The 27,229-nt window shown below is 41.6% G+C and overlaps 2 protein-coding genes across 6 annotated transcripts in view; one reads left to right on the top strand and one right to left on the bottom strand.

Annotated features, from left to right (window-relative positions):
* The window catches only part of LOC125775052 (protein slit), a 173,183-nt gene that overhangs the window by 80,338 nt on the left and 65,616 nt on the right, over window positions 1-27,229 (top strand). The gene's annotated exons all lie outside the window — the stretch shown is intronic.
* LOC125775083 (uncharacterized) lies at window positions 14,247-17,046 on the bottom strand. Its single transcript, XM_049445557.1, has 2 exons — window positions 16,778-17,046; window positions 14,247-15,874 (listed from the first exon to the last, which is right to left on the bottom strand). Exons 1-2 carry the CDS (start codon window positions 16,904-16,906, stop codon window positions 15,230-15,232), a joined length of 774 nt encoding a protein of 257 aa, XP_049301514.1. The 5' UTR covers window positions 16,907-17,046; the 3' UTR covers window positions 14,247-15,229.

Genomic DNA, 27,229 nt, shown 5'->3' with positions numbered 1-27,229 from the left:
TTTTAGAAATCAATTCCTTTACATGATTGCAAGAGCCGCATTTCGTTAGGCTAAACGCACGAGAAAGCGATAAAGTCACAATGCACTGAAACAACTCCATGTGCTCTTTGACCATACTAATATCCGGTCAGGTCCGACAAAAATGTTCCATTACATCTGCCAGTTTTGGTACCGGCCAGCTGATGTAGTCTTATGATGTAGCATTTGAACGTCCTTCCTGCGCTGTAAAACGTTTGCCCATAATTGGACAGTAGGATCGTGCCTCGAATAAAGTCATTTCGTAGTCTCAGTTTGCAACGCAGAATAAAACGCCAAGCGGGAACCAATGTGGTTCCGTACACTGCAACTGTAACTGAATTGTAGAAAAAGGCTCAATTGTCTGACAACAGGAACAAAGAAGAGAACGCCTTCTGATAAAATGAAGGTCATAGGATAAAAAATTCCTAATGTTCGGAAGTATTTTTGAGATTGTTTTACAGGGTGTACTTTTATGTTTTCCGATGCTGAAGTCTATGGCAAAGGAAGTGTATGCGATTTCTGATTTCCTGCTGCTGTTTTCACCATCGCTACTTGGCCGCAGTTGAATCCAGTGTGAATCACGTGGTTATTATTGCAATAACGAACACCTCAAACGAATGCCATTGAGAAAAGAATAGCGTCCATTCAACCATCCAACATGAAAGCGAAACAAAGCTGAACTAAACTTTGACAATTTATTTCAATTGTTATTTCGGACATATTTTGTAGAGATAGTTCTTATTTCTGTGAATGTGTCTGGTTTGGCTCTTGCATGCTTACACTCGTAGCAGACCATTGATGTAAAGCGGAAAACATTGTCTGGAAAACGTGTGACGCTCCGTTATTCTCGTCTATCTGCGTCCAATACAATCGATGTGGTGGGCCGCATTTGAAGCGTAAACGGAAAGAAATTACTTTTCAAACGACTCGTTAATACCGTCAGTAAGCCAGACACAGTGTTTGGAGACGTTTTCCTCCCATAAACATTGACCATTTCATGTATCGGAAATGGAAGAATGGCAGAGAAAGCGTTCCGTTTGATCAAAGCATTCAGACAAACGATATTACCTAACATCAAACGGAGTCGTGCAGTCTGGGCAAACGCGATGCAAGCGAAGGCGCCAGTTCTGCTTTACACAGACCATTTGATGCACTTTCCGCTACATACGTTGCCATTTCGTGCAATATTAATTTCATTAACGAGACAGCGGCACGAGAAAACCGACAAGCCGTCGTAGCAAACGATTCGTGTCGTTCCGCGGGTTGAGTCTCAAACAACATGCCGCTAGGCGGACTTCCTACGCGCTCGTCAGTAAATGACACGATGAAGAACGATCCATGCTGAAGCAGTTGAATGGAGCAATGGAAAAAGAAGGGAAAAGTCATAAAACACGTTCATACATCTTGGCTCTTCCACGTAACGCATTAGCTCCCGGTCTGATCTTTCCGCCACTGCAAGATGTGATGGAAGAGGTGAGAAGTAGTTAGAGTGGAACACATTCATCAGCTGACGAACATCGGCAAACCAGCTAGTGCTTCAAGATCGAAAGGAAACTTGTGGACGAATCTTGAAAGAGCTCCAAAGATGGATCCTATAACGCGGCCGGTGTCTCTGTCGGCTTGCTCCAGCTAGACGAAGCAATCAACCGTTTTTGTCTCGTTAAATGCAAAGTAAATAATCAACGTTACCACTTTCGCACATTTTCGGCAGGTAAAGACATTTTGGATACGCTAACCAGTCGACTGCCGGAGGCTATCATTAACGGCGACATTTCTGCGGTACATTGTGATACGATACCAAGTCTGAGCAAGTTGAAGTGAAAATGATTTACAATTATGGAACCGCCGATTCTTCATTTCTTGCTTCCTCATTCAGTAAATTTGTGTAATTTGTTTTACTTATTTTGCAAACAAACGATTTATCATCTTTGGAATGGGAAGGTGTTCAAAATGGTTCTAGAGAGCTTCATAGTATGAGACTTCAATGGAACAAAAAAGTTTTAAGATTTCAAGTTGATGGCTTAAGTCTTGAGTAACAAATACGTTATCGAGTCATTATTTACGCATTGACTTAAACAGTTTGCGGAAAAGATTTCAGACTTCAATCATTCTTGACCAAATTTAAATATTGACTTTGCCTGATAAATACTTCGTGCTTCTTAATGTTGTTCACAAATGAAGTTTATTTAAAATTGTTGATTGTTTATCAAAATTAATTAAACTAACTTCAAAAACTCCTCTGCAATAACTGCATGTTGCTTGTCAAACTTCACCTGAAATCGGCAATTGATTTGAATCTTATTTCTAACGCTATCCGAAACTTCATAAATTTACCCCATTATTTAGTCAAATGCTTTCGGAATGCCTTTTAATAGTGATATTGTTTTCATGTAAAAAGGGATAGTTGAACTAGTCAATTGCCCAAAAAGACCAGTGAAAAGACTGAAGTGAATTGCAATGCACAACCACACGATGCAGTGTGGGTGAACGATAAAGCAATTGGATGAAAACTGGCAACTTCAAGCAGCAACAGGAATGTTGATTGGATGCAGTGCACGAACTACCCTCAACCAGCCGGACAAAACCCTTCAAGTGTAGCTTTAACGAAATAAACACCACGTACCTGTATCGCAGTATTAGCTATCTATCCGGAACAGGAGGATCCCGCATTCCGTACGCTATGGTTCAGGAGATGGTATCCTGGCTTACTATGCTCGTCCATCAGGACGTGCGAATCCTTCGAAACCTTTGAAAGGTTTACAGAACTCCGGAAGCAGGTTGGGCGTTTGAACCTGAACGAAACGGAGAGAATATTTGGGAAATGCTCTATCCAGGAAGGCAGTTCTTCGTGTAACCTGGCATACCACTAGAGCGAAGGTACATTATTAAAACATCTTTTGACCTGCTTTCTTGTGCCGTTATCGCTGCTCAACATTCTATCCCCTGACTCTGCTAAGTTTGTGTGCATTGTCCAAATTGTTCATTTACCAGGAGTTTGTAGCGTGAGCACAACCCAAGAGTTCCTGCTAGCAAAGGTTATTTCTGTACATCGTCCACATCGTTGGGAATAACCCAACGACCCATATCCCAGTCAAACATTAAAGTCTCTGTTTGTATTTGCCTCGATGCCAACAACCTTTGCCCGCACTTTGCGTAAAACTAGATCTTTTTGCTGCTTGCTTGCATTCTTCGGTCGATGGTGGACGAAAAGTGTAGTCCCCTTTTCCGAAATCTCGACGAAAACTTTTCGGCCTTCTACAAACACCGAACTACCGGGCGAAGTAAAGCATCGTCGCTCTCCACAAGTTGGCGCTAAGCTGTCGCGTTCCGTCCATCCACAGCAGCAACTTATCCAACAATCCCTTATCAACACCAAGCTAAGAAGATTGCTACAATGCCGCGAGGTAGCTTTATCATTGCGTTTTAACTCAGTTAAGTAACCATTTTTCTTTCTCCTTGCTTATCCAACTGCTCAGTTCTACTTCAACCAGCTTGAAATCAGTGGAGGAACCTAGAGAAGATTTAAAAATTCCATCGATGACAAAAGTTTTCACAAATCTCAAACGAAACAAAGGAAGGAGAGACTTGTGAAGAAAATTATTTCGAAAAAGTTGTGATACGAATGGAGCGAATCGATACCCATGTTCTACAAAGTGTTGCTCGAAGGGAAAAATCTTCTACGCTCTTTGGTTTACATTTTTCCACTTGGTGGTTTTATCGTAGATGCTTCAGGCTATGTAGATTTTTTCCCAAAATACCACACTGTAGCTCAAATGTAGGGCAATAGAGGAAGTGAACAATATCGATTATTTTTCCTTAGATAACATCATTTAGGAGGAACTTGTTTTGATTCCTATCTATCTGATGTTCTGAACATTTCTCAATTTTTAAAACATCACATAAACGGTGTGTTTTTTTCTACTTAGGTAAAAATTCAGCTACAGACTAAATTGTTCAATTTTTTAGCCGGTTTTGCTTGGTTTTAAACGCTAAGCCACGACTGTTCTCAAATGGCACCTTGTAACGGTCTCTTGTGCAGTCGAGTTGCATTTTTATGAAATTTATTATTCAGCTTAAGAGCTTTAACTGCTTACGCCTTCAAACCTCAACGAACATCCATTTGTCGTCACTGTAGCACAGTCGGATTGATACTTGGATCGGTGGGCCATCAATCCAGCAATTAGATGCATCGTAAAACTAATATCGAACCACTGTTTCCACTATCTTCTGTGTCCGGTGCTGAATTCCAACATCATCCATGATCAAAATGTACCATCCAGGAGGTCACTACCATCCACAGACAATGCCTAAAGAAAAGGCTTCTGACGAGTTGGCCTCCGACATGTTGTTATTGTAGGCCTATTAGTCGGCAAACAGCCAGTATCTACCGAAGGGCAATTTAAATGAGATCGAATAAAAGCTGCCATCTCATCTCGTAGCCAGAATCAGACTTTCCTTCTGCCCACTACGACTACCGGCACAAAGAGTTGGAAGCATAGATTGCATTGGTATGGTGGTAGCTAGCGGTTGGAAATCCATTTATCATCGCCAACCATCAAATGCCGGCCGTTTGTGATGCTATTGCTAGACTCGAGCTCCACAGATCGCTCGATTAGTCTCAAAAGGGGTTCTGGCTGTTGCTTTTGTGAAACGTTAGGCTTGGAACTTCAATTCCCGAACCAGTTCCAACGGTAGGTCATATCCAAAACGGTGGAATTGCTTCTTCGTCTCTTGCACCTTCCGTAAGAGCCAGCCGTGACGGAGAAATGTGTAGCACACTGCAGTAACCACACATCTCCGTTAGTTAGTGGAACGTTAGACCTGCAAAAGAGTGGACTTGAATGACCCTGTCCGGTTCAGACAATTATTGAACACAACCTCCCAGCGGAAGAACTGAGCGCAATGTGAAGTTAATCCAGCTTGGTCCATGCTGTAACACGTCTGGTGGCAGTGGATTTTATGTTTCATTTTCCGTTTCATTGCATTTGCCATAGTTTGCCGAGGCCTATGCATTGAAGGCTTCAACGAAATAAACGAAGTTCCCGATGCCAAAGTACAATCAGAAAAATGTTATATCAATGGTTCCTGTGCTGAAGTTACTCTGAACGAAGATTATGTGCCAAGCGAGAACGTCCCTGAAACACCGGCGTGGCATTTCTGAAAGTCATGTTTGTAAACAAATAATTCCAAAGCTGCTGCTCTATGTTGGACTCTGATCGTCTTGTGCATTCTTTTGATGAAAACAAACAGTTCCTCTGTCTTTCGTTATTTTGATGTTTGAGGAAAGATAATAAGCATCATTATCTTCCTTTCACATAGCGTACATTAAACGGATTCCGTATGTCAGTGAGAAGGAAAGTGAGGAAATTCGAGCAATCTTGTTGTTTTTAAGTGTTTGCACGCTTCTGTTAGTTGTTCGAGAGTTTATTTGAAAGAGAGCTTTGTCTCTTGGGAACTTGTTTTTTGCCGCCAATGGAAAGCTTCGCGACATTGCATTGATTCAGAGTCGATTGATTGGAATCGTAGCTACAAAAGGCCATTTAGAGCATCAATTTCTTTCAACACAACTTTTTCTTTCCTTTTTTTGCCCATGGATTACAGACTCGTGTGGGGCCTCAGCAAAGCTAATGACGCTGAAGAATTTGTGGTTTGATCTGTTTCTGTTCGTGTCAGGAGGTGGAAGCTGGAGCTTTGGTCGAATAAAAAAGGTTTTATCGGATATCTTTACCTTCATTATCTGCTCCTGATTGATGAATGTGGTACTTTGCGTTGTGTAATCAGTGATTTAGAAATATGAAGAATCATGATTCGATGATGTTGTTGGTTCTTCAATCACACCATCATTTTATTGTTTGTTCAGTTAGCAGGAAGACTTTTTGGTTATGTTATTTGGTTATCCTAACATAAATATATTCAACGTAACCCAATCCCCTGAATTTTCTCTAAGATGCAATCTGTTTATTCTCTTTTTATGTTATTAGCGCATGGAATTTGTACGCGGGTAACAGACTGAAGCGTACAGATAACAATTAGCTTCTACCTAACTATTGGTCTCATAGGTGCGACCAAACTATTCAATTGTAATTGGAAGTTATCCAACGGCAAATGTAGGTGGGCTCCATTCCAACCATCCATTAGTGGAAGCAAGGAATACAATTCTCAATGCGATACATTCCGTAAAATTAGACAATGCAGAGACATCGCAATCGATATGTAGCTTAATTATCGACACAACCACCGACCGCACGGGACTGAAAGAAACTACCAGTCGAGAGATTGTTTTTATAATTGCTCCGAATAGAGGAACGCAGCAACTCAGCATTCTTGCGAACGTGCATCGTGGTCCTAGCTCAAGACTACAGCCGATTTGGACACCAAGCCTTTGGACGATTCGACCCTTATGTATGAAGTATTCGTTTGGGTATTTGCAACGTTGAATATTCACCGTCCAAGGCTGATCGTTGAGTTTCTTTTACTCAAGGCCACAAAGTATCATCCAGCAGAACCGGTTCGAATCCGAAAGTACGTCACCTCGCCATGAACCAATGACAGTTACCATTTGTCATTGATCGAAATATGCTACGACTATGCCCTGACTGCTAAAGCCGTGTTCCTTCGTGTGAAAGATGGACACTTCAACGCGCGTTTGTCAATGAACTTCAATCCTCTCGATCACCCGTAGGGAATGTTGCGATCTATTCTCATGACACTGTCGACTGGATACTTCAAACAGTTTGGACCGTACATGACATAACTTTCCAACGCAAGGTGATAAATGGTCCTACCGGCCACCTAATTGAGTCCCTAACGATGTGCAGCTGTCGGATAAATCGACCCGTTGCTTCACATCGTCGCGTATTGAAATGACCGGCAAACGCTTTTTTTCTAAATTTTATCATTCGCATCTGCAAACATACAGTCTCAGTAGCGCAAAGCTCAATCATTTATCTATTCCTGACTGCATATTTCACTGCATTTAGTAGCTGCAGATGTCAGCATGTTTTAATGCAAACGATACATTTCGCCTAGTTGGTCACTACCGGAATTCAATCTAATCGATGCTGATTCGGAGTTTTAACTCCAACGGAAGCTCATTTGGAATTCAGTACGGTGTGCCTGGGTAGACTGAGATAATAATGTGCCTGAAATAATGGAAAGCATTGAGCAGTTCTTAGTATTCAGAAGACCACAGACAATCATTATTTTCGTGATGAAGCACTTGTATTTTGAATCGTTTTATATGGTTAACTAGCCGAAGATAGTTTTGAATATTTAAGCATAATATTATTCTATTTGTCAATTAGAAAAAAAAATAACCTTACCGTATCGCATTAAATACACATTCCATTGACTAATGACAGATTTTTATTTTTATTTTCAGGTAAGTGAATTTGATGGATTCAGAAGCAAAAGGCGAGGTTCGCTTACACATAGTTTTAAATGCGTAAGATCAAACGATTTACTCGGTTCTGTTGTAATAAAAAGCAGCAATGTTTGATCTGTTTTAGCAAGGTGACTTTGCATAAATTAATCTTCAAAGTAGAATTTTCGCAGAACTCCCAGTTGCTGTTTTGGGTTCGAAGTGATGAAGCTGTTTATGTTTTCTTTACCTCTCTCTCAGTATACTCTCTATTTCCTCCAATATTTGATCGCATCCTGGTCAATATATTTTATCTGCCGAGTACATTCTGGTCCAGGATCCCTAATCCACATGTGAGCTCATGATTTGCATGTTTTCCTCATTTATTTTGCCTCACACACATGGATGGATGGCAAAGGTTCCACAACTCAGTGAGGTATAATGAGGTCAATCCATTGCGTGTTGTTGTAGTGGGGTTTTGTGATCCTTTTTGAGTGAAAAAAAACCTTACAGAGACAGGGTATCATTTCGATATTGGCACATCATCATCATCATCAGCATGTACATGTTGAGCTATCCCACAGTAGTAATGGTTTTTCACGAAAAGAGAAAAACCTTTCGTTATTTTCTTTGTAGAGCAGCATCTGTTTGCGTTGGACTATAAAACGTGTAGATGCGAGCATAAAGATTGATATTGGCTTTACTAGTAACCCTCAACTGAGAAGGAACCGAAGTAAAAGTTTTTAATTCAAAACCATCGACAAAGTTTATCAATTTTGCTGTCATTTCGGAAATTGGGAGGGCTTGAACCTCACAACGCAGTTCCAACCATTTTACCGTAGTAAAGTCGAAAGAGTTGGTTCGCATCCTGCATAACAATACCTTTCATCGGTGTTCTGGTAAACAATTCGACGTTAAAATACAGCGAACATTCTTCCCAATCGACATCGGTAGGTGGCGGATATTTGCTTTGCGAGTTTTCCATCAAATGCAAATTATTCGCCAGAGTTGTCGAAAATATTAAAAGTCTAATTAGTTCTGCTTCCTGCCATCGTTTGCAGATCGTTGCTCGATTCTCGGTCTCGTTCGACAGTCTGCAAGGGCAACTGGGGCTAACGACATTCTTTCGTTAAAATCAAAGCACTTCTTACGCCTCGGCGACGGAACATCATCATCATCTACCACTTCAAACGAAAGAGTTCCTCCCCCGGGAAGAACCAACGCAGAAACAACAGTGGGTGGCAAATGATATAATAATTTGCAAGCCACAACTTCAATCACATCTCTCCTGTCTTTACCGCTTCTCTTTCGATTCCTGTAGAATCTAAGGCACCCGAAACCTCTTTCCTCAAAAAGTCTCTTCTTCTTTTTATGTCGATGGTTCAGAAACCACACAACATGCCTGCTGGTGACGCCGATGTCAGGAAAGGTAGTGATTATAAAGCAATTTGATTCGAAACTTTTCCCGGAAGCTTTCTGATGTGTGTTGCAGCGAAGTGTGTGTTGCCCATCTCTTGGGTTTAGGTCAGTAATTTAAAAGCTGTCGCCTTGTATGGTTCAATCCTAACCCGGACACTCCAGTCTTGTGACACCAACTTTCACCAGAGCAGCCAGAGTATTCCATTTACAGTTGCACGTCATATTTCAGCAGAGATGATAGTGAAGTTTACTGCTCCAGAGCAACATACACGCAATAATCGTTTCAAAGTCCATAATTTCGTCGCCATCGTGTCAAAGTTATCAGGAAATGAGAGTGAAGTGTTTATATCCTCGTGCAGTAGTCATGACCAATTGTAGTCTGAAATCAGACCATCAATAAAACACTCGGCGTCAAGAAAGTTTTGTCCGTTGATGCTCATCTGGTTTCGTCTCTGTATCTATGTCGTTTGTACAAAAGGCACAGTTGTCCTCGAGTTTCGTCCTCAAGCCAGTCATAATGTTAGTATACTCCGCCGCACGGACGCCACATTGTAGGTGGCAATGCTTGTGCGGAGTTCAAAGTTCAATTTGAAAGTTTTTCATTGCCTTTACTTGACTGTCTTCTATTAGACCACACAGCCTGGCAGAGGATGTAGTCAGTATTTTGAGAATGTTGGTGTTGAGTTGTTTTTCTTCAGCATCTTGCAACCTTTCCCATGCCGTGCAAATGTTTAAGAGCGAGTGCCTTTTCAAATGTATTTTGGCCATAAACTGTAAAGTTGTTGTGGTTTAGTTGAGTTTGTGAAATTGGACCTTTGAATGAATAGATTGTGCTAATCTTTAAACCAACAACCAACAATAATCACCATGAAAAGGCTATAGAAAGAGATTTCATATCAGGAAGTCCTATTTGATGAGTAAAACTTAACGGTGAGGATATTATCATATTTTCGTTTTATCGTTGAACATCAGTGAAGCAACAGTCCTCATAATCATTTCACAGATACTAATCTAAATTGTCTTGAGTACCAAACAGTTATTTTGCGATGTTCTGAGCAGTGTGAGTAATTTACCTTTCAATTGACAGTCATCATAATTCTCTTTTTATGCGCCTCGGAAGCTATATCTTATGATAAAATGGTCACCTAGCTTTTCCCATTTGCAAAAGTTGGCTATAAAATACCTTGCCTAGCTCCAAACAAAACGATCGCAGAGTAATTGTCATTTGTTTCACGGTTGTAAAATTAATCTTTATTTAGCTTAACAACCGGTCAAGCTTTGCGTTTTTCCAGGTTGAAGCCTGTCGCGCTTTTCATTAGAACTTTTCCAATCTGTTCGCTAAATGTTGTGCCAACGAGGCGAAGGAAGCAATAAACACGAAAGCGAGCATCATAACCTCAAATCAAGGCAACTGTCAAACTCAGTCGACAATTCATTCTTGTTCGTTCTATTATTTCTGTTTGTCTGAACCACGTTGAGTACCTCCCTCGACACCCCTTATTTGACCATGTTGTACTAGTTGTTGTTGGATAGTCTGATAGAATGAAAATATTCGGACAACGGCAATAGCTGGAGTACGGAAGCATACTATCGCTAGTCAATTTCTATTCCTTTTTCCATATTGAACATTTTTGTTTATTTTTTTGTTATTTTCTCCATAGCATTGACTGTTCATAGAATAACCCATCAAGGTTTTGGCTTCCGTAGTGTTAGTTCTTGGTCAACTATGCATCATTTGACACTTCCTGACACAACACTAGGACAACTTCACCATGTTTGAATGCCAGCCATGAGCTTATTGAAAGAATTTGTGGAATAGGAATTCAAAATAATCGAAATTTCACCACCCACCATGGACTTCACGGTATTGAAAGTTTATTTAATCCGTAACAGAGACCGATTTTTTGTTCGTTTGCTTAATAGTTTTGAATCGTTTCTGGGCCGTTCCTGGCATGTCCAAGCCCGAACGTCTGTTTCCTGGTTTCAGTAGAGACTTTACTGCCTGTCAAACTCTTGACCCATTATTCAACACAGAGAGTAAAAAAGTCCTTTTGAAATTTACTCTTTCTCGCCATATTTTTTTCGGCCATGCATCCAAATGACTAACATGAATGTAGTGACGTGATGGAAACTGCCGGCTGAATGAATTTGAATGCATTGTGTGCATTGGAGCTGGGCATTGGAGTGCGCTTTACTGATAAGCTATCCGAACTAGGACAATCGATATTTGTGCAACGGCAACACGAAATAGAAAATTTGACATTTTAAATTGCTCAACTCTAACACTACCACATTAGTTAAATTGTCGGAGAATTGTCGGCGAATTATACAATTTTTAGGGTTAACGTATTCTTGGAATTGATTTGTCAAGTAGCCACTAATCTAACCGAGTACTATTTCTAGTCTTAATAAGCGAGTAGAAAAAGCTAATATTCTCGCAGCCTCTTATTTATCCTTTTATTTCATCAAATTTTAATCTATCAGTTTTCAATTCGCGTTGAAACGAAACTCACATCATAAGGTGATAATTTCTCTTTGACTAAGATGTATGGTGATTATTTTGTGTGTGTTAGTTTCAAGTGTACATGTCTATAACAATTGCTGATTCAGTCCTTCGTTTATTAGTACCAGATCTTAAAATTTCCATCTTGAAGCTATAAAAGAATCTTGCAAAAACATATTATTTTCTTCGGATGTGCATCGCATGAAGTGACAACTGATAAATATTGCATACTGGAACGATGTTACTGAGCATTCATGAAAACTATAGACAGTTTTCTGGAGCAGTTTTTTGTAGTTTATTACTTCAAAAGAATCTATGGCAATACATAGGAGAAGAGTATCTGCATACTTACTGCGAAAAGGTTACACTTGATCGGTAAAAAGTAGAGCTCAAGACATTATACGATGGAATGAAGGAGACTGCAGAATAATTCGGTCCTTTGCTATGATATGAATTGATGACATATAATACGAAATTGCTTTTCCATAGTATTCGCTTGTGACACTTGCCGTCCAATGCTGCTCCGGAGTGGTTTGATTGAAAAATTGTATGCACACAATAGATGGTGATCGGTTGAACGGTACTGTCCATGTTCTGCCAGTTGTTCATGACTGTAATAGGAAGAGAATCGATTGACTCAAATAAGCCCAATGTTAGTCGATAGATGCGGTGAATCCCCTGTACCTGTTGTTCATGCCCAAACTGCTCCAGCCCCAAACAGGAAACAATTTCAATGGACTCAAACTGTACTTGAATAGAGAAAAGAGCGAAAAAATATATCCCGTCAACATATGTTCAAATATCCAGGCACTCCGGAACGATTCTTATCCATTTCACCTGCGCAACAGTTCCGCTGCGAATGCGGAAGTAATTTGCCACCGTACGATATGTTCTTCCGTACAGGTACGGTCGAAACGGAACATTTGCTGCTACACATTTCATTTATCATAAATATTTATAAAGGCAAACACGCGCTAGAGAACACGAGGATGAGTTCTGTTAGCGACAGGTTGCCGGGAACGCTCGTAGACGTGACACGACCGTAGTCAGAAACACTTTGATTCCGGTTACGAAGAGAGTGAGCATATGGCCACTTTTTTCCATTCCATAGTTCACTCTAGTATAACGAGTTCTTTACGGTACCATTTTTTGTATCGTAAATCGCTTCTGAACAGCTTCGCGAAATTTCGGATCGATTTTTTGTTGCGATATTTACCAAACAGGTTGTAGTTTTTCGAGGTTCCAAAATGTAAGAGGATTTATTCCATTTTTCTAGCCCTATTTATAAGTTTTTTCATGAGTGTTCCTATCGTGAGAGACCATCTCACTACTCACTATTTTCTCACTACTCACTTGACGAAACTAGCTTTCGTCAAATGGCCCTCTTGACGTCTACGCGTCAACATACCCAATCGGACGTTTTCAATGAGTTTCGGCATAAATTTCGACCTATATTTCGTATACCGAAACGTTTTCCGCTATTTGTTCCGACAATCAGTCAGTCTCGTACAAACAGCAGGAGGACTGCAGGATTTTTGCTGTCATCGTGCGGATGTCTAGCAAAAAGCTCAATTTCAAAATTAAAGCAAAAAAGCTTGTCACAGCCGTTGCCACAACACTTTTTTTCTATATGTGACGGTCGATCGTCTTTTTTTTCTCTTGCTTGCTCTTGCTTATTCTAGTATTTGTTCGATTCGCGAGTTCTGTTCTGCGCTGGTGTGTCTTGCATCGCGTTCGTTCGTTCGTTCTGCCTGTGGCTTGTCGGTTTGTTTCGTTTTGACTAGTGGTGTAGGATTTAGACCGTACTATTATTTCAAGGTTAGGGTATCCTCGCGTCATGTGCGCAAGGGTAAGTATGATAGTCATATACTGGAGTGATATTGCCAGCTCGCCCATGTGTGTTTTCTGCAAAGATAGTAATGGTAGGAAATATCGGGAATCGATCCCAGACTTACATTTGGAGGTGGTGTTTCAGGCGTCCGCGAACCGATGGTACCAACAATTTGGCGCCAAAAGGATTGATACGGACCAGGTTTTGTTCTACGTGCAGTGCCTCGAACGAAATACTATCAGCTGTTCTGTTATGGTTCTATTGTTGGTGATGGTTCGTGCGCGATGCATCAAAATGTTGTGGACTGATCTGAGCAATAATGATTTTTAGGTTGGTGTTTTTTGTACGAGTGTTTTTATTTTTCAACATAGAATGGCGATCCTCGCCCATGGACCGTTTTTACGTAGCTTTAGTTTAACGATTTTACAATGATATTTGTTGAATTATCTATGGATTTGTTGTTAAAATAAACATACCTTTTTTGTAGGCTTTCGTGACATCTAATATGCAAAGCCATACCAGAACATTATCAATCGTACATATTCTTGGCTCTTGCTTGATACCGAATAGGATCATTACAGATGTCGCGAAGTATGTTCATGTACAGTGCACTGTTAAATGTTTCATTGCGTTTCAATTGCTACGTGCGCCTTTAATTTAAAGTGCCTGAGCATCTTTTACACGGCATCGATTGCGCTGGTAAGAAGAGAACGCTAGAGAATGTTCCGTGTGTTACGTTCAGCTGTGTTGTGATATGTTTTGCACTTAATATTAGTTTTCCAGGAAGTGTCTCTACGGTCGCATCCTACAGAAACAGTTTGGCTCACGGGCTTAGCTGGTGCAATGCAATCCAATGCAATAAGCATTTGAATGAAAGGATCGATGGCAAATGAAATGTTGTGATCAGCATCTCTGGCTGGCAAAGACAAGCATTAGAAGAATGCTTCGAGGAACACTGACCACGCAATCGATTTGTATTAAGAGAAATGCAAACAGAATTGTTATTCATATTAAATTGATAGAACTGTTTATCTTTCACAACACAAAAAAAGCTGTAACGTGTTCCAAAATATGCTATGAAACATAAACATATAGCTACATTAACACATCATAGCTGTGTGTTATTATTACAATTCACAATCAATTCCAATGTTGTTTTAATTGTATTGTTCAGTCTATTATGACTATTATTCCACAACCGTGTGAAGCTGTGGTACGTTCGTCAGAACGTCTTGTCATACATAGTTTGCGCATTATTTCATCGGTTGATCATTTGACGATGGGTCTGAACGACAAGCCATGCATACATTCCTTAAGATAAAATATCGTTTGAATCATTGGGATCACGAAACACTATTGTTTTACGCTCCAGTTTTTGACTACTCACGACTGTTTTATCATCAACAGCTTCCATGCATACGATAAGACGTATACACATGATACAAATGTTGGGATAATTCTGCAGTGTGAGCATATGACGAACTAGTACTTTGGTGGTTCTTTATTTCACGGTCGTATAATCAAATCGGATTCCAACGCCCAAAACGTCTATTAGCTCATAACAAAATCGTGGTACAAAACAGCAACAGCTTCGACACATGAGCATGAGCTGTTGTTTTATTTTTGTATGATGTTTTGGTGCATTCGCCTCTCATAATATGAACTAATAATTATCATTACAATAATGATAAAAATTAGGAAAGCAAACGTACAGCGATTCATCAGCGATTCTGTATACGATCCCGCGAACAACTCGGGTAGCTTCGATTTGTTGTTGTAAATGCATTTGTTGGTGTTGTTGGTGTTTGGAGCAGTCTGACAACCGCACGGATTGTACACTTTTGTATCGACGGTAGAACGAGCGTGAGTACGAGCAAGAGGGCATAACCCAAGAGAAGCGAACAGCATGAGAAAACTCATCAGACACGACTCGAGCTTTCTGACCGTCTTTCGCTCAGTGTCAGTGCGAGCAGGCACGGGATACTGTTTAGAGGGAGACGTTCTGTCATTTGCTCTTGACAAGTCGAAACTTTTTGCTTGGGATACTCCCCCCCATGACAGAACGTCATAAAGAAAACAAAACAAGTTACACGTGCTACTAAGCAGACGGCTTCGCAACAGGTAACAGACAAATTTTAGTTACTGGACGCGTAATTATACCTTTCGCCGTTTTCAGCTTCACTACACGCGTAAGCTGATCCTCTCCGGGATGTATTTCGACAATGCGTGCGAGGGGCCATCGGGTGATGGGAAGCGAATCGTCCACTAGGATGACCAGTCTGCCAGGTACTATCTCACTACGATTCACCACCTTGTTATCCTTCTGCATCTCCTGCAGATATTCTGTTGCCCAATGCTTCCAGAAGCGTTGAACAAGCAATTGCCAGCTCTGCAATTCGTCTAACGTGTAGGCCTTCAAGCGGGTGTAGTCGGGAACAGGCACCGCATGCATCGACGTGCCAATAAGGAAGTGCGCAGGAGTAAGCGCCGCCAGATCATTCGGGTCATCCGTCAGCGGCAACAAAGGACGCGAGTTCATTGCCGCTTCTATCTGCTGCAGAATGGTGCAGTACCCTTCATACGACAGCCTCGAACTGCCTAGGTGCCGATAGAGATGTCGTTTGGCCGTCTTTACCGCGGCTTCCCACAATCCACCGAAATGTGGGGCCTTAGGTGGGGTAAAGTGCCAAGTGATACCCAAGTCGGAACATTTGGATGCGATGACGTTTTGTAGCTGATCGTTCTGAAACAATTCAAACAGTTCATTAAGTTCGTGTGCTGCACCCTCAAAGTTTTTCCCATTATCCGAGTGTATATCAGATGGTAATCCGCGCCGGGATGTAAACCGATGCAAAGCGGCCAAGAATCCTGCAGTGGTGAGATCGCCAACCAGCTCCAGGTGAACCGCCTTGGTTGAAAAGCACACGAACACACACAAGTAACATTTAGTGGCAGCAGCTCTCTTGTGTGTTGGTTTGAGGTAAAACGGCCCGGCGTAGTCCACTCCGGTTACGGAGAACGGCCGGCTTGGGGTGATGCGTTGGTACGGGAGTTGTCCCGTTTGTTGTTGCGTAAGCGACGGATCTTGTCGTATGCAACGAAAACAATTCCTTACTATTCCTTTCACTAGACGTCGTCCGTCGAGTGGCCAATACTCCTCTCGTATCTGGGAAAGCAATAGTCTTCCCCCGCCATGCATAAGCTTTTCGTGGTAGTGGACTGCGATGAGATGAGCTAGCTTATGGTTCTTGGGGAGCACGATGGGATGCTTAGACTGGTAAGGAAGCTGTGCAAGCTTCAAACGCCCTCCCACTCGTACTATTCCTTCTTCGTCGAGAAATGGATTCAACCGTCTTAGAGGTGAGTGTTTTCCCACGGTTTCTCCTATTTTCAGTAGTCGGATTTCCGATGAAAACTCGTCTTGCTGCGCCAGTTTGCATAGTACGATTTTCGCTGCTTCGATGAACTTGGGTGTAATCGACAATGCAGCGGAGGTAAACGGTGCTGACGGTTGCGTACGTATCTTGTGTTTTGTGTTGTGTATAAAACGTGTGCAGTATGCGATTATGCGTAACAATTTGGTATATGACGACGACAAATTGAACCAAGGGTGAATGGTATGTATATTGGCGACTGCAGCACTCACCTGACGAGTTTCCATATCCGTTTCAGTAGCCAGTGATGGATTCGAAATAGGCCAGTTAGAGGCAGGTAAAGCCAACCAATCGGGACCACAACGCCACATCGAACTTTTCAGCATCTCAGCTGCGGACATCCCTCGGGACACCAGGTCTGCAGGATTCGATGTACCGGGAATGTGCTTCCATTGTCGGGGATGCGAATAATTCTGGATCTCAGCAACACGATTCGCCACGAATGTTTTCCAGGTGTTGGGTGGAGACGCAATCCAGTTTAGCGTCACAGTTGAATCCGACCAGAAAACCGATTCGGTCGCATCGATTTTCATCGCCCGTCGAACACGATGATGCAGATGTACTGCTAGCACGGCTGCGCAAAGCTCCAATCTCGGTAACGTAACACGTTTCAGTGGAGCCACCCGAGATTTCGACGCGAGCAGAGTCACTCGTACCTGTGCCTGCTGGTCCTCACAACGAGCGTAAATACAGGCACCATATGCAACCTCTGACGCGTCTGCAAATATATGGAACTGTATTTCAGAGTTAGGTAAAAGCACATAACGTTCACTTTTGAAGTCAGCCAAATCCTTCCAGTCGTCAGTAACCGATTTCCATTTGTTGCAGATATGTGCAGGAACCGGATCATCCCACCCGATTTTCTGCAGCCACAACTCCTGCATCAGCAGTTTCGCGCGTATGATGACTGGAGCGATCAACCCAAGAGGATCAAACATTCGAGCAATGTTTGACAATATGGACCGCATGGTGATGCTGGTGGTTTCCATTGTTACCGTCGACTCGAAACACAAAACGTCGAGTTCGGGCTTCCAAGCGATGCCAAGTGCCTTTACCGTCTCGTTCGGCGCAAACTGCAGCGATGACTGTGTGCCGATGTGTTCCACTGGTAAACCGGTAAGCACGTCCAAACAATTGGATGTCCACTTTCTGAGCTCAAACCCTCCCTTGGATAGCAACTCAGATAGCTGCTGACGAAGCTTGCGAGCTTCATCCACGCTGTTGGCTCCACCAATGAAGTCGTCAACGTAGAAATTGTGTTTCAGCGCAGGTGTAGCAAGTGGATAATCAGCACCTTCATCTTCCGCCAGCTGCAACAATGTACGAGTGGCCAAGAACGATGATGGAGACAAACCATATGTCACAGTATTCAACTCGTACAATTCAATCGGCGAATGCGGTGAGAAGCGGAAGAAGAGGCGAACCAATTTTCGATCATCGGGATGCAAAATGACTTGCCGATACATTTTTGCAATATCAGCTACAACAGCGATCTTGTAGGTACGAAAACGAAGAATGATGTCGATGAGTTCATCCTGAATTATGGGTCCAACCCGTAAAGCTTCATTCAGTGAATGTCCAGTCGACGTTTTAGCTGAGCCATCAAACACAACTCTAACCTTTGTAGTGGTACTTGATGCATTAAAAACTGGATGGTGTGGTAAATAATAAGCAGCTGTATCGTCACATTCAGTGCTTATACGAGACATGTGCCCCAGTTCCAAATACTCCTTCATGAACGTTTGATATGATTCTCGAAGTGCAGGATCGCGTTCCAATCTCCGCTCAAGAAGCTCGAAACGACGGATGGCCTGTAATCTAGAAAGGCCGAGCTTTTGATCGAAGTCAGGCTGCTTTGGTAGGCGTACAATATATCTGCCGGTGTCGTCACGTTTGGTAGTGGTCTTGTAAAGGGTTTCACAATACCGTTCATCCGGTGAGTATGCGTCATTCACCGTTAAATCTTCTAATTGCCAAAATCGTTGTAGCGACTCCTCCAAAGATGCCATACAGACGACCCTATACGAAGCGTTGGAAACGGTTTTAGGTGCAGAACTTCCAACGGACGTTGCGCCGCTCACTACCCAACCAAAGACACTATTTATCATGACGGGTAGATGAGGTGCTGGATGGAACTGAGATGCATTCTCGAAAACTGTATGGTAATGACGAGCGCCAAGAATGATGTCAACGGGGGCAGCTTTATCGAACAACGGATCTGCTAAAGCGAAACCAGGTGGTATGGTCCAATCGTTGCGGTCAATATCGCGCGTCGGAATATTCGCAATCAAATTGTCTACGATCAACAACTCGGTGTTCACCGTAAACGAACTGGATCTAGAGACAATCTGGGCGTGTACGGATTCACGTACTGTTTTTGTAGATTGCCCAGCTCCAACAATAGTAATGTTCACATTACTTTTCTTTAAACGTAGCCGATGAGCGAGTCGATCGCTTATTAGATTCGGCTGCGATGCGCTGTCCAACAGCGCTCGCGCAGGATGAGCTATTCCGAAATCATCAATAATGTTGATCAACGCAGTTTGGAGTAAGACCTGCTCGGGTGCTTGCTGCAAAGCTGCTGCAAAAGTGCGTTGTGCGTTGTTGGTGGCTGTGTGATCTCTAGTGGTGTCGGGTGTGTGGTGCGGAAGTGCAGTAGTACTAGTGGTGTTGTGTACGTAGTGCAATTTCGTGTGGTGTGCCGCATTACAGTAACGGCATTTGTGCGGCGATGGGCAATCACGAGCCCTGTGATTCTCTCGCAGACAATTCAAACATAAACGCGCGGACATGGTAAAACGGTGACGCTCCTTCGGGTCCATCCCTTCGAATTGCGGGCATTTAAAAAGATAGTGCGCGGATTTGCATAACGTACAATTTGGCGTTTCATTTGATGTCGAAGCAAAACTGGCTTGGCGTGAAAAGGACATTCTCGGTGAGTGACTCAGGTCATGAACCTGTGACGTATGACGGTTGTTTACTAACAACGTCTCCAATACACGCATACGACGGTGAAGGAACGAAATTAAACTATCGTAACTCGGATCGGCGTTATTTGATGCGTGCTCTTCCCAATCGCGTAAGGTGATTATTGGGAGTTTAGTGCATAACAGATGCTCAAGAATGCTACCCCAAGTGTCCGTGTCTTCTCCCAAGTGCTGTAGAATCTTTTTATGCCGCTCAAATTCATCCACAAGATGGTGCAGTGTTGAAACGCTTTCCTTCTGGGCAGCAGGAATGGCAAACATTGCTTGCAAATGGCGTTTTCGCAGCAAATACTCGTTTGAGTATCGCTCGGTTAGCGTGTTCCATGCTAACTCATAATTAGCTGCACTTATGGTGATAGATTCTATCACTTGAGCCGCTTCACCTTTAACCGCGGCGCGCAAATAATGGAACTTTTGTATTGCCGGCAAATCTATGTTTGCGTGTATCAGGCACTCAAAGGTATCGCGGAATGTCAACCATTGCATATAATCTCCCGTGAATTCGGGCAGTGCAATAGTGGGTAGTTTGATGCCCTTTAACGGATTCAATCCGGTGCTCGTTTGTGGGATCGGAACTTGTTCTGATGGTAACTTAATCTGTAACTGCGATTGTACGTAGATCAGCCTATTCTCGAAATTCTCCCTTAGAGCAGCATTTTGCGCTATTTCTTCTGCAGTGGCAGCAGAATCTTCCAAACCTTGCTGAACACTTTCTAGATCAAGGCATAGCTTCTCGAACCTTTTTACACGTATTTCCACCTCTGCTTGGTCCCGTTCAGGAACGAAATCTTCCAAAAACTTCTCGTACCGCGAAAGAGACACCAACAAAATTGTCCGTCGGGACGCCAAGACAACGGGTTGCACGGGCATTGCGTAAGTGACTATGAGTGCGTGGGATTGACAGTGTTTTGCGTGCGGCGGCAAAATCAGCTGTGCGTTTCACAAAATCACGACGAATGTGATACGAAAGCAGGAAACGATGTTACGGTAACGGTGTGATGATCGAAATTCGCGATTAAAAACCAGGAGCAAGTACCATCCTGGTCACGGCACCATGAACAGCTTCGCGAAATTTCGGATCGATTTTTTGTTGCGATATTTACCAAACAGGTTGTAGTTTTTCGAGGTTCCAAAATGTAAGAGGATTTATTCCATTTTTCTAGCCCTATTTATAAGTTTTTTCATGAGTGTTCCTATCGTGAGAGACCATCTCACTACTCACTATTTTCTCACTACTCACTTGACGAAACTAGCTTTCGTCAAATGGCCCTCTTGACGTCTACGCGTCAACAGCTTCTTTTTCTCTTATTTTTGAAGCCATATCAAACAGGATGTTTATTAAAGTGTGTAAGAGATTGTTATTTAATGACGATGCAATTAGTTTCTGTCTATATTTTCCAATGAAGTAAGAGACTAAAATGTGTATTTAAAAAACAGTACCTCAAGAAACGTTTCACATGCAATGTTGAAGTACGCTTTTCCATATATCGAATATTTTAATTTGCTATTTGAGTAATGAAATGCTTTTCAATGTTCACAATTTTCATTTTAAAACAAAATGTAAATAACATATTCGAAAAAGTAATTTCATAATCCTATCAACAGAATAGCTTTGAGGAAAGGAAACTTATAGAACGTTCTCTTCAAATCCATAAAATGCTGTAGACTTTCGCTTTGTACAGTTTGTCTTTCATCTAATCACAGTGTATTATTTATTCATCAGCTTCAGTTTGAGACGGTCTCTGTAATGTGGAGATCGGGAAACATGATTTGAATAATCCGTTTCTTCATCGTTGTCAAATGCTTCGATACTTCGTTAATTCTGGAAAGTAAAATAAACTCGTGGAAGCGTGAGATTACAGCAACAGCTTATGAGAAGGACTGAGCACAAAGCAAGAATTCGATAACATTTCATACCGAAAAATGCGTCCAACAGTAGTCACATAAGTCTTAAAGCTCATAGATAAAGCCCTCGCCGCATTGGTTCGCCTCATCACCAACGCATCATAACATATTAAGCTCGCTCTTTGTAATCATCTGATTCATGATTCGCAGCATATGTGTCCCATTCCGATGAGTGTAAGAATTCCAAAGAAGAAAATAAGAGAAAAAACACAAAATCGGTGACAATGTCGATGATGATGATGACGAAGCGATTTTCCAAAACCAAGCCGAGAACACAAATTCCGAAAGCGCGACCACAATGTCAATCGTTTGTTGACGAGCTTATACTACGACACGGGTGTTGATATTGTTGGGAGTTTCGGTTAGAGGATGAAATGCCAACAGCTCGTCCTAGCAGGAGCAACCTTCCATCCAATGTTTACACACCAACGAATCGATGACTCTCCGAAAGGGTTGTCTGTCTCTATCTTCCCTTCTCTGTGGGAGTTCGTACCGTTTCTGATGGTGAAAGGTGATTTTCTATCCCCATCGTATTGTTTTCCGGCAAGCGTTCGATTTGTCGTCAATTTTGCCGCAAAAATCCCATACCACAAATGCCATCGGGACGTTTTTTGATGTTTGCGGTTTTACTTTTTCACTCTCTCTCGGTTCGCTTTAGCGGATGCCGAGCAAGATCTCGATACGGGAAATTTATTTCATTACTCCTACACTCCTACTTCTTCCCTTTGTGTTGCCATCAGTTTCACAATACTGATCCGCTACATCACAGCCTTCAATTTACGATGGAGACGCATCGCAGATCCAGTGCTTTGTGATGTTTCTTGTACAATGATGGATTTATCCTATCACATTGTTAGATTTTCCATCGTGATGTTGGCCGTTTGTATTCGCTATTATTTCCGTTTTAGTATCTTCTTTTGTTAATGCTGATTATGCTTCTTTTGTGCATTTTTTTCATTTTGGTTGCCAAATCATTTTTCCAATACCTTTGATGCCAGCTTTTTGCCTTTTTTTATCTTAAGTACATATGATTTATTTTGAATTCCGTACAAGCACAAGGTTTGTTAGTGTATTTAGTACAGTTTTTATAAATTGATCCTTATAATTAAAAAAAATATTTTCAAAAAAAAATATTTTCACATCATTTTATTGGAAACTTTTTAGTAAATTCCTTCTGAAGGTTTTGGAAAAGATTTACACCTGTCTGATGAAGGCGATCCGTAATCCCTTATTTGTATAAAAACATTGTTTGCACCAGTACAGCACGCGCCGTACTATTTTACCCCTATTGTTGTCGTGTTTCCAGTCAATATCAATCGGCTAACCTTTACAGTCGCATCAAGAACAATGGTCCCTGGGGTATCGTTTGAAATTGCATTTATTCATCTCTCGTAAAGTAGCATGCATTCTTTTGCTTCCCTCCATTCAACGCAATCGATGAACAATTCTAATAACAAGCTGACATTGGACTCTACACGAACCATTACTAATTCAATTCAATCATCTATCACGGTCGGGTTCGGTTATACAGACGACCAGAGTACGATTCGAATCGTCGAGACTTAACTGTTGTTATTATAAATTCGTAACGAAAATTTTGATTGCTACCATCGGCCAGACAGATTTCTCAAAAAGCATGCTTTTTTGATCGAGGTACAATGATGAGGCCAAAGACCAACAGACTAATTGAGCGTAAGAGTGACAACCGGAACGGCGCGCCTAACGCATCGTATATTATGGCGCTGATAAAGATGATGGTACCACCGAACAAACGCAACGCTCTAATCGAGCAGATATTTGACAGTTATTGTCGTTTGACGAGCATGGCCACAGGAACAGTTTTGTGTGCGGGTTTGTTCCCATTTGGAGGTTCTAAGCTAGCGGCCGTTAAACGAAGTTTGAAATGAAGTTTAAACTTTGATGCCATCATTTATTTCCCAAATCGAATAATCACTGCCTCTGTGCCGGAGAAAGGGACTCGGTGGACCACCAGCATATTAAATTTCACCACCATGCCCCGTGAGTTTATCATGTTGAATTCTTCCTTTTTGGTTATGTAATTTTGATTTTATCATAAATTGGACAGAGAGTGTTCACGGTGGAAAGGGCAATTTACAATAAATTGTCTGAATCAGATACGGTTTTTAATTACCATAAATGAACGGTAAACGATCAACGAATTAATTGGTAAACCTTTGCGTGTTCGCGACCCCAACCTCACCAAAAACGCCACCCAATGTTGAGTATCCAAAAAATATGTTTTCTCATAAGCATTGTTGTGTTTTCGCTTTATGCTCTTCCCTTTCCCGAACGATTGGAGGGAAATTTTCGAATCAACTGCTTTGCCCATCATGTATTGATTTCCAAACAACCACTTCAACCCACAGTCGTACCTATGACCCGAGTGTGTGACAGTTGTAAATTAAATTTGCCCCCGTTTATTTTCACAATAAACAATGACACGGTACGGATGTTGTATGTGTGTGTGTGATTACAATCGGATTAACTGGATTATGTTATTTGTTTCCAGTGTCAATTTTTAAACTACTTGACTGTTCGCCTGAACGCCTCCCAGTACCGTGAGTTGCTGTTAGTTACTGTAAGAAGGATTTAAAATCGATTTCCAACCCGTACTCGAATGGAATATTAATCATCGACATCAGCCACCAGTATCACTCGGTTTGGTTCAATTCCAACGTTTATCATCAGCGTAATGGAGCGTGTATCCACCAGCGTCGATACACGCTCCTAAATCCTATCTATTTCCATGCGTACTCCATCCTGAACAAGCGCGCTGAAAGATTGATAAATGGGGTGCAATTTATTTTAATTAAATTCAGCAATATTCTCCTCCCGCAACACAGCAGGTGTACGGCATTCGTATGCTTCAAAACGTGGAAATACAAACAAAACAAGTGCGCGATACAAATTCTTGACATCCTCTTCGGAACCGAATAGAAAGAGTGTTCCTTTTGCTTGTGCTACACGAATCTGCCTTGTAAAGTGACACGCAAAACACGCAAAAGCTGTACAACAACCGACCGGCAGGTGTATTACACACAGTAGAAAATATCAAGAACGAGAGGACGCTCCTTCCGTTCGTAATATCAACCCGGGCTAAAGGTGAGGGAAGTGTGAAACTTTTTCACTACATTCTAGCAAAAGTCTTCCAACTGGATCGCGCAATAGTTCGTCTAGTAGGAAAACAGCTAAAAAAATAGAAAAAAGGCACAACTGCAAGAAGAGCTTTCGCATCTTTGCTGGGAACGAACCTCCGCTACAGACGAAGAAGATTTATTGGAGTTTCATTCACCCAAAGTTTCTCTTGTGCTGCGATTTTTTTTGTTAAAGAACCACTTGGTAAAGATAGGAAAGTTTTGTACGCAGAGTGTTGACAGACCACCAGTAGGATAAAAGGGTTAACTCGACGAAAAGGGCATTTCAACAAACCTGTCCAAGAGTTCGGAACAAAACATTGTTGCTCTAATTTGCCGTGTCGTATATCGTTTTGCGCTATTTCTATTTCTACATTGTCCGGAAAATTGTGCTTCCGTCTAGAATGTCTTCCATTTGTCAACGGGTGCAAATTTTCGTAATCACCGTGGCGCGTGTAATTTAATTTTCAATCCCAGACATTTAACCCGTACACCCGTAAATACAGGCGCTTTCACCATCGGCCGTAGGCTGCGGGCACAAACGAAACTAATTTGATACACGTTTGGTAATTTATTAACATTCTTCGCAGCATCTGTGCTTCGCGCGGATTCGCGATGTACAACAATGCTTAGAAACCGGCTAGGGGGTGAAGCGAGGGTTTGATTGGAAAAGTTGGCACTAAAAACAACAAGTGGGAAAAAAGGGCATGGAAAATACCTAACCAGCTTGGCTAGCATTTTCATTTGCATTCCTTACTTTCACGCCCAAGCTGTCACTGAAAGGTTGCGCCCACTTATTCAATTACGTCAACAGTTGGCCCGGTGAAGACGCGATAGTAATTTGATTCGTCTGCTGTAGTTATTGTGTCTGGCGGAATGTGTAATAGGATTGAATAATTGCCTGTTTCTCTGAATGGTTATTTTAATATGCATTCATATTCCAAATGAATGGATAAATATAAACAACATGAACGTGTCGCACAGTTTTAATAAGTGCAAAAAAAAAATTACACAGCTCTCCATTTCTATAGAACATTTTCCTTTGAATTTTTGAGACATGCAAATTAAAATATTTTGTTCATTTAAAATATTTGGTGAACAAATTTCGCCATAATTATAAAAATGTCGTGTATTTTAGAATAATTTCTCTTCGGATTTGAAAGCAGTTTTTAAATATTTAACACCATCATTATTGAAAAGTAGGAAGAAATTTTATTTCACAACTCTTATGTATAACAGTAAGTACTCCTGCAGCCTACGAACTGTCAAATTGAACTTAATGAAACCGATCGAGTATTGATTCATTATACCTAATATAATACTTGTTTATGTGACGGTCCGATGGTGTATGTGATGAACGGCGCCGATTTCACACGACAGGACCGGGTCTCAAATCGCATCCGGACCATTGTTCCCCAGTAACAAGGACTGACTGAAACCAAGTAGAGAAAAAAAAGAGGAATGTCCAGTATGACCTCTAAGGTCGTTAATTCAAGGAGAGAGAGAGAAAGAGAGAGAGAGAGAGAGAGAGAGAGAGAGCGACTATACTTGTTTAAATATACTTAATAATATCGATCAATTTCCATTGTGTTGGTAGTGATTTTTAATAAGTGAAACACTTTTGTGTAACTTTAAATACCCAAATTATTGCATCTTCATCTAAGAAAGTAATGCTACTCATGCTATCTATGCTTTTAAATTCAAGAATTACCATAAGTCCTCTTCGTATATCGTTTTTTTGCATTTAGACTGTATAACTTCAATTTGCCCAAATTCTATCCCGAAGAAGGGTGCAGTAGTCATTCTATTACTTTAACTATAATGGCTTACCAATGTGGTTCGACTACCATCCCGTTGACCAGTACCTTCTCTCCCCGTTAGAAAATGTTTTCAAAATTCAATTGAAATAGCCATTTCAACCAAACCAGGATAACGCCACGAATGGTTTCAACTACTCCCTTAATACTGTGGTAACTCTCTTGAGTGCTATAATAATTCCTTCACCCTGTATGATGGGTACGTTTCCAGCACACAAAAGCATCCAACCATAATAAGGTTTTCAGCTTCCACAACAACATCCGTATCTGGACTTTCGACTCCTCCTCATGTAATTGAAGCACTAGGTGTGGAGTGAAGGAGTACAATTTTAGCTAAATTTTTGATGAACCAAAAACGTCAATAAAATACGTTAGCCTTTCGCCGAAGGTTAAACGGTGTTACTACGCTTGCCACATCAGACTCCAATCGTCGTCACGTAGCATGCGTGTGATGTTCTACGGTGCTTTCCGTGTTTTGCGAGGTTGCTCCCATTGCATGTTTATTGCAATCTAAGAGGGGATGTTGAATTTTTCAAACCATCCGTCCCCGTTGGGCAGTTGAGCAGTCGAGTCTGAACACATCGGACTGAACGTTACAACATCTCATACCTTCCGGGTAGTGTTCTGTCCTGTACAGTCTTCAACCTTCCAACTGTGGAGTAGTGTACGGTTCTAGAGTAAAGAATGTTAGTATACAGCATGTTTTGACTCCTTCCAGAATGGAGAAGATGCCTCAATAGATGGATCGACATGCGGCAGTGGAAATTCGTCCTGGAAATGCACAAATTATTGTTGGAAAA

The sequence above is a fragment of the Anopheles funestus genome, chromosome 2RL, assembly GCF_943734845.2.
Source record: "Anopheles funestus chromosome 2RL, idAnoFuneDA-416_04, whole genome shotgun sequence".
Taxonomy (NCBI): Eukaryota; Metazoa; Arthropoda; class Insecta; order Diptera; family Culicidae; genus Anopheles; species Anopheles funestus.
This window is presented reverse-complemented; position numbering and strand designations above follow the sequence as displayed.

Bases quoted from the DNA above. Each gene is read 5' to 3' on its own strand.
- LOC125775083 (XM_049445557.1), bottom strand. From the start codon at position 16,906: ATGTCCGCAGCTGAGATGCTGAAAAGTTCGATGTGGCGTTGTGGTCCC. The intron at 15,875-16,777 runs GTGAGTGCTGCA...GAATTGTTTCAG, and splicing joins CGGATATGGAAACTCGTCAG to AACGATCAGCTACAAAACGT.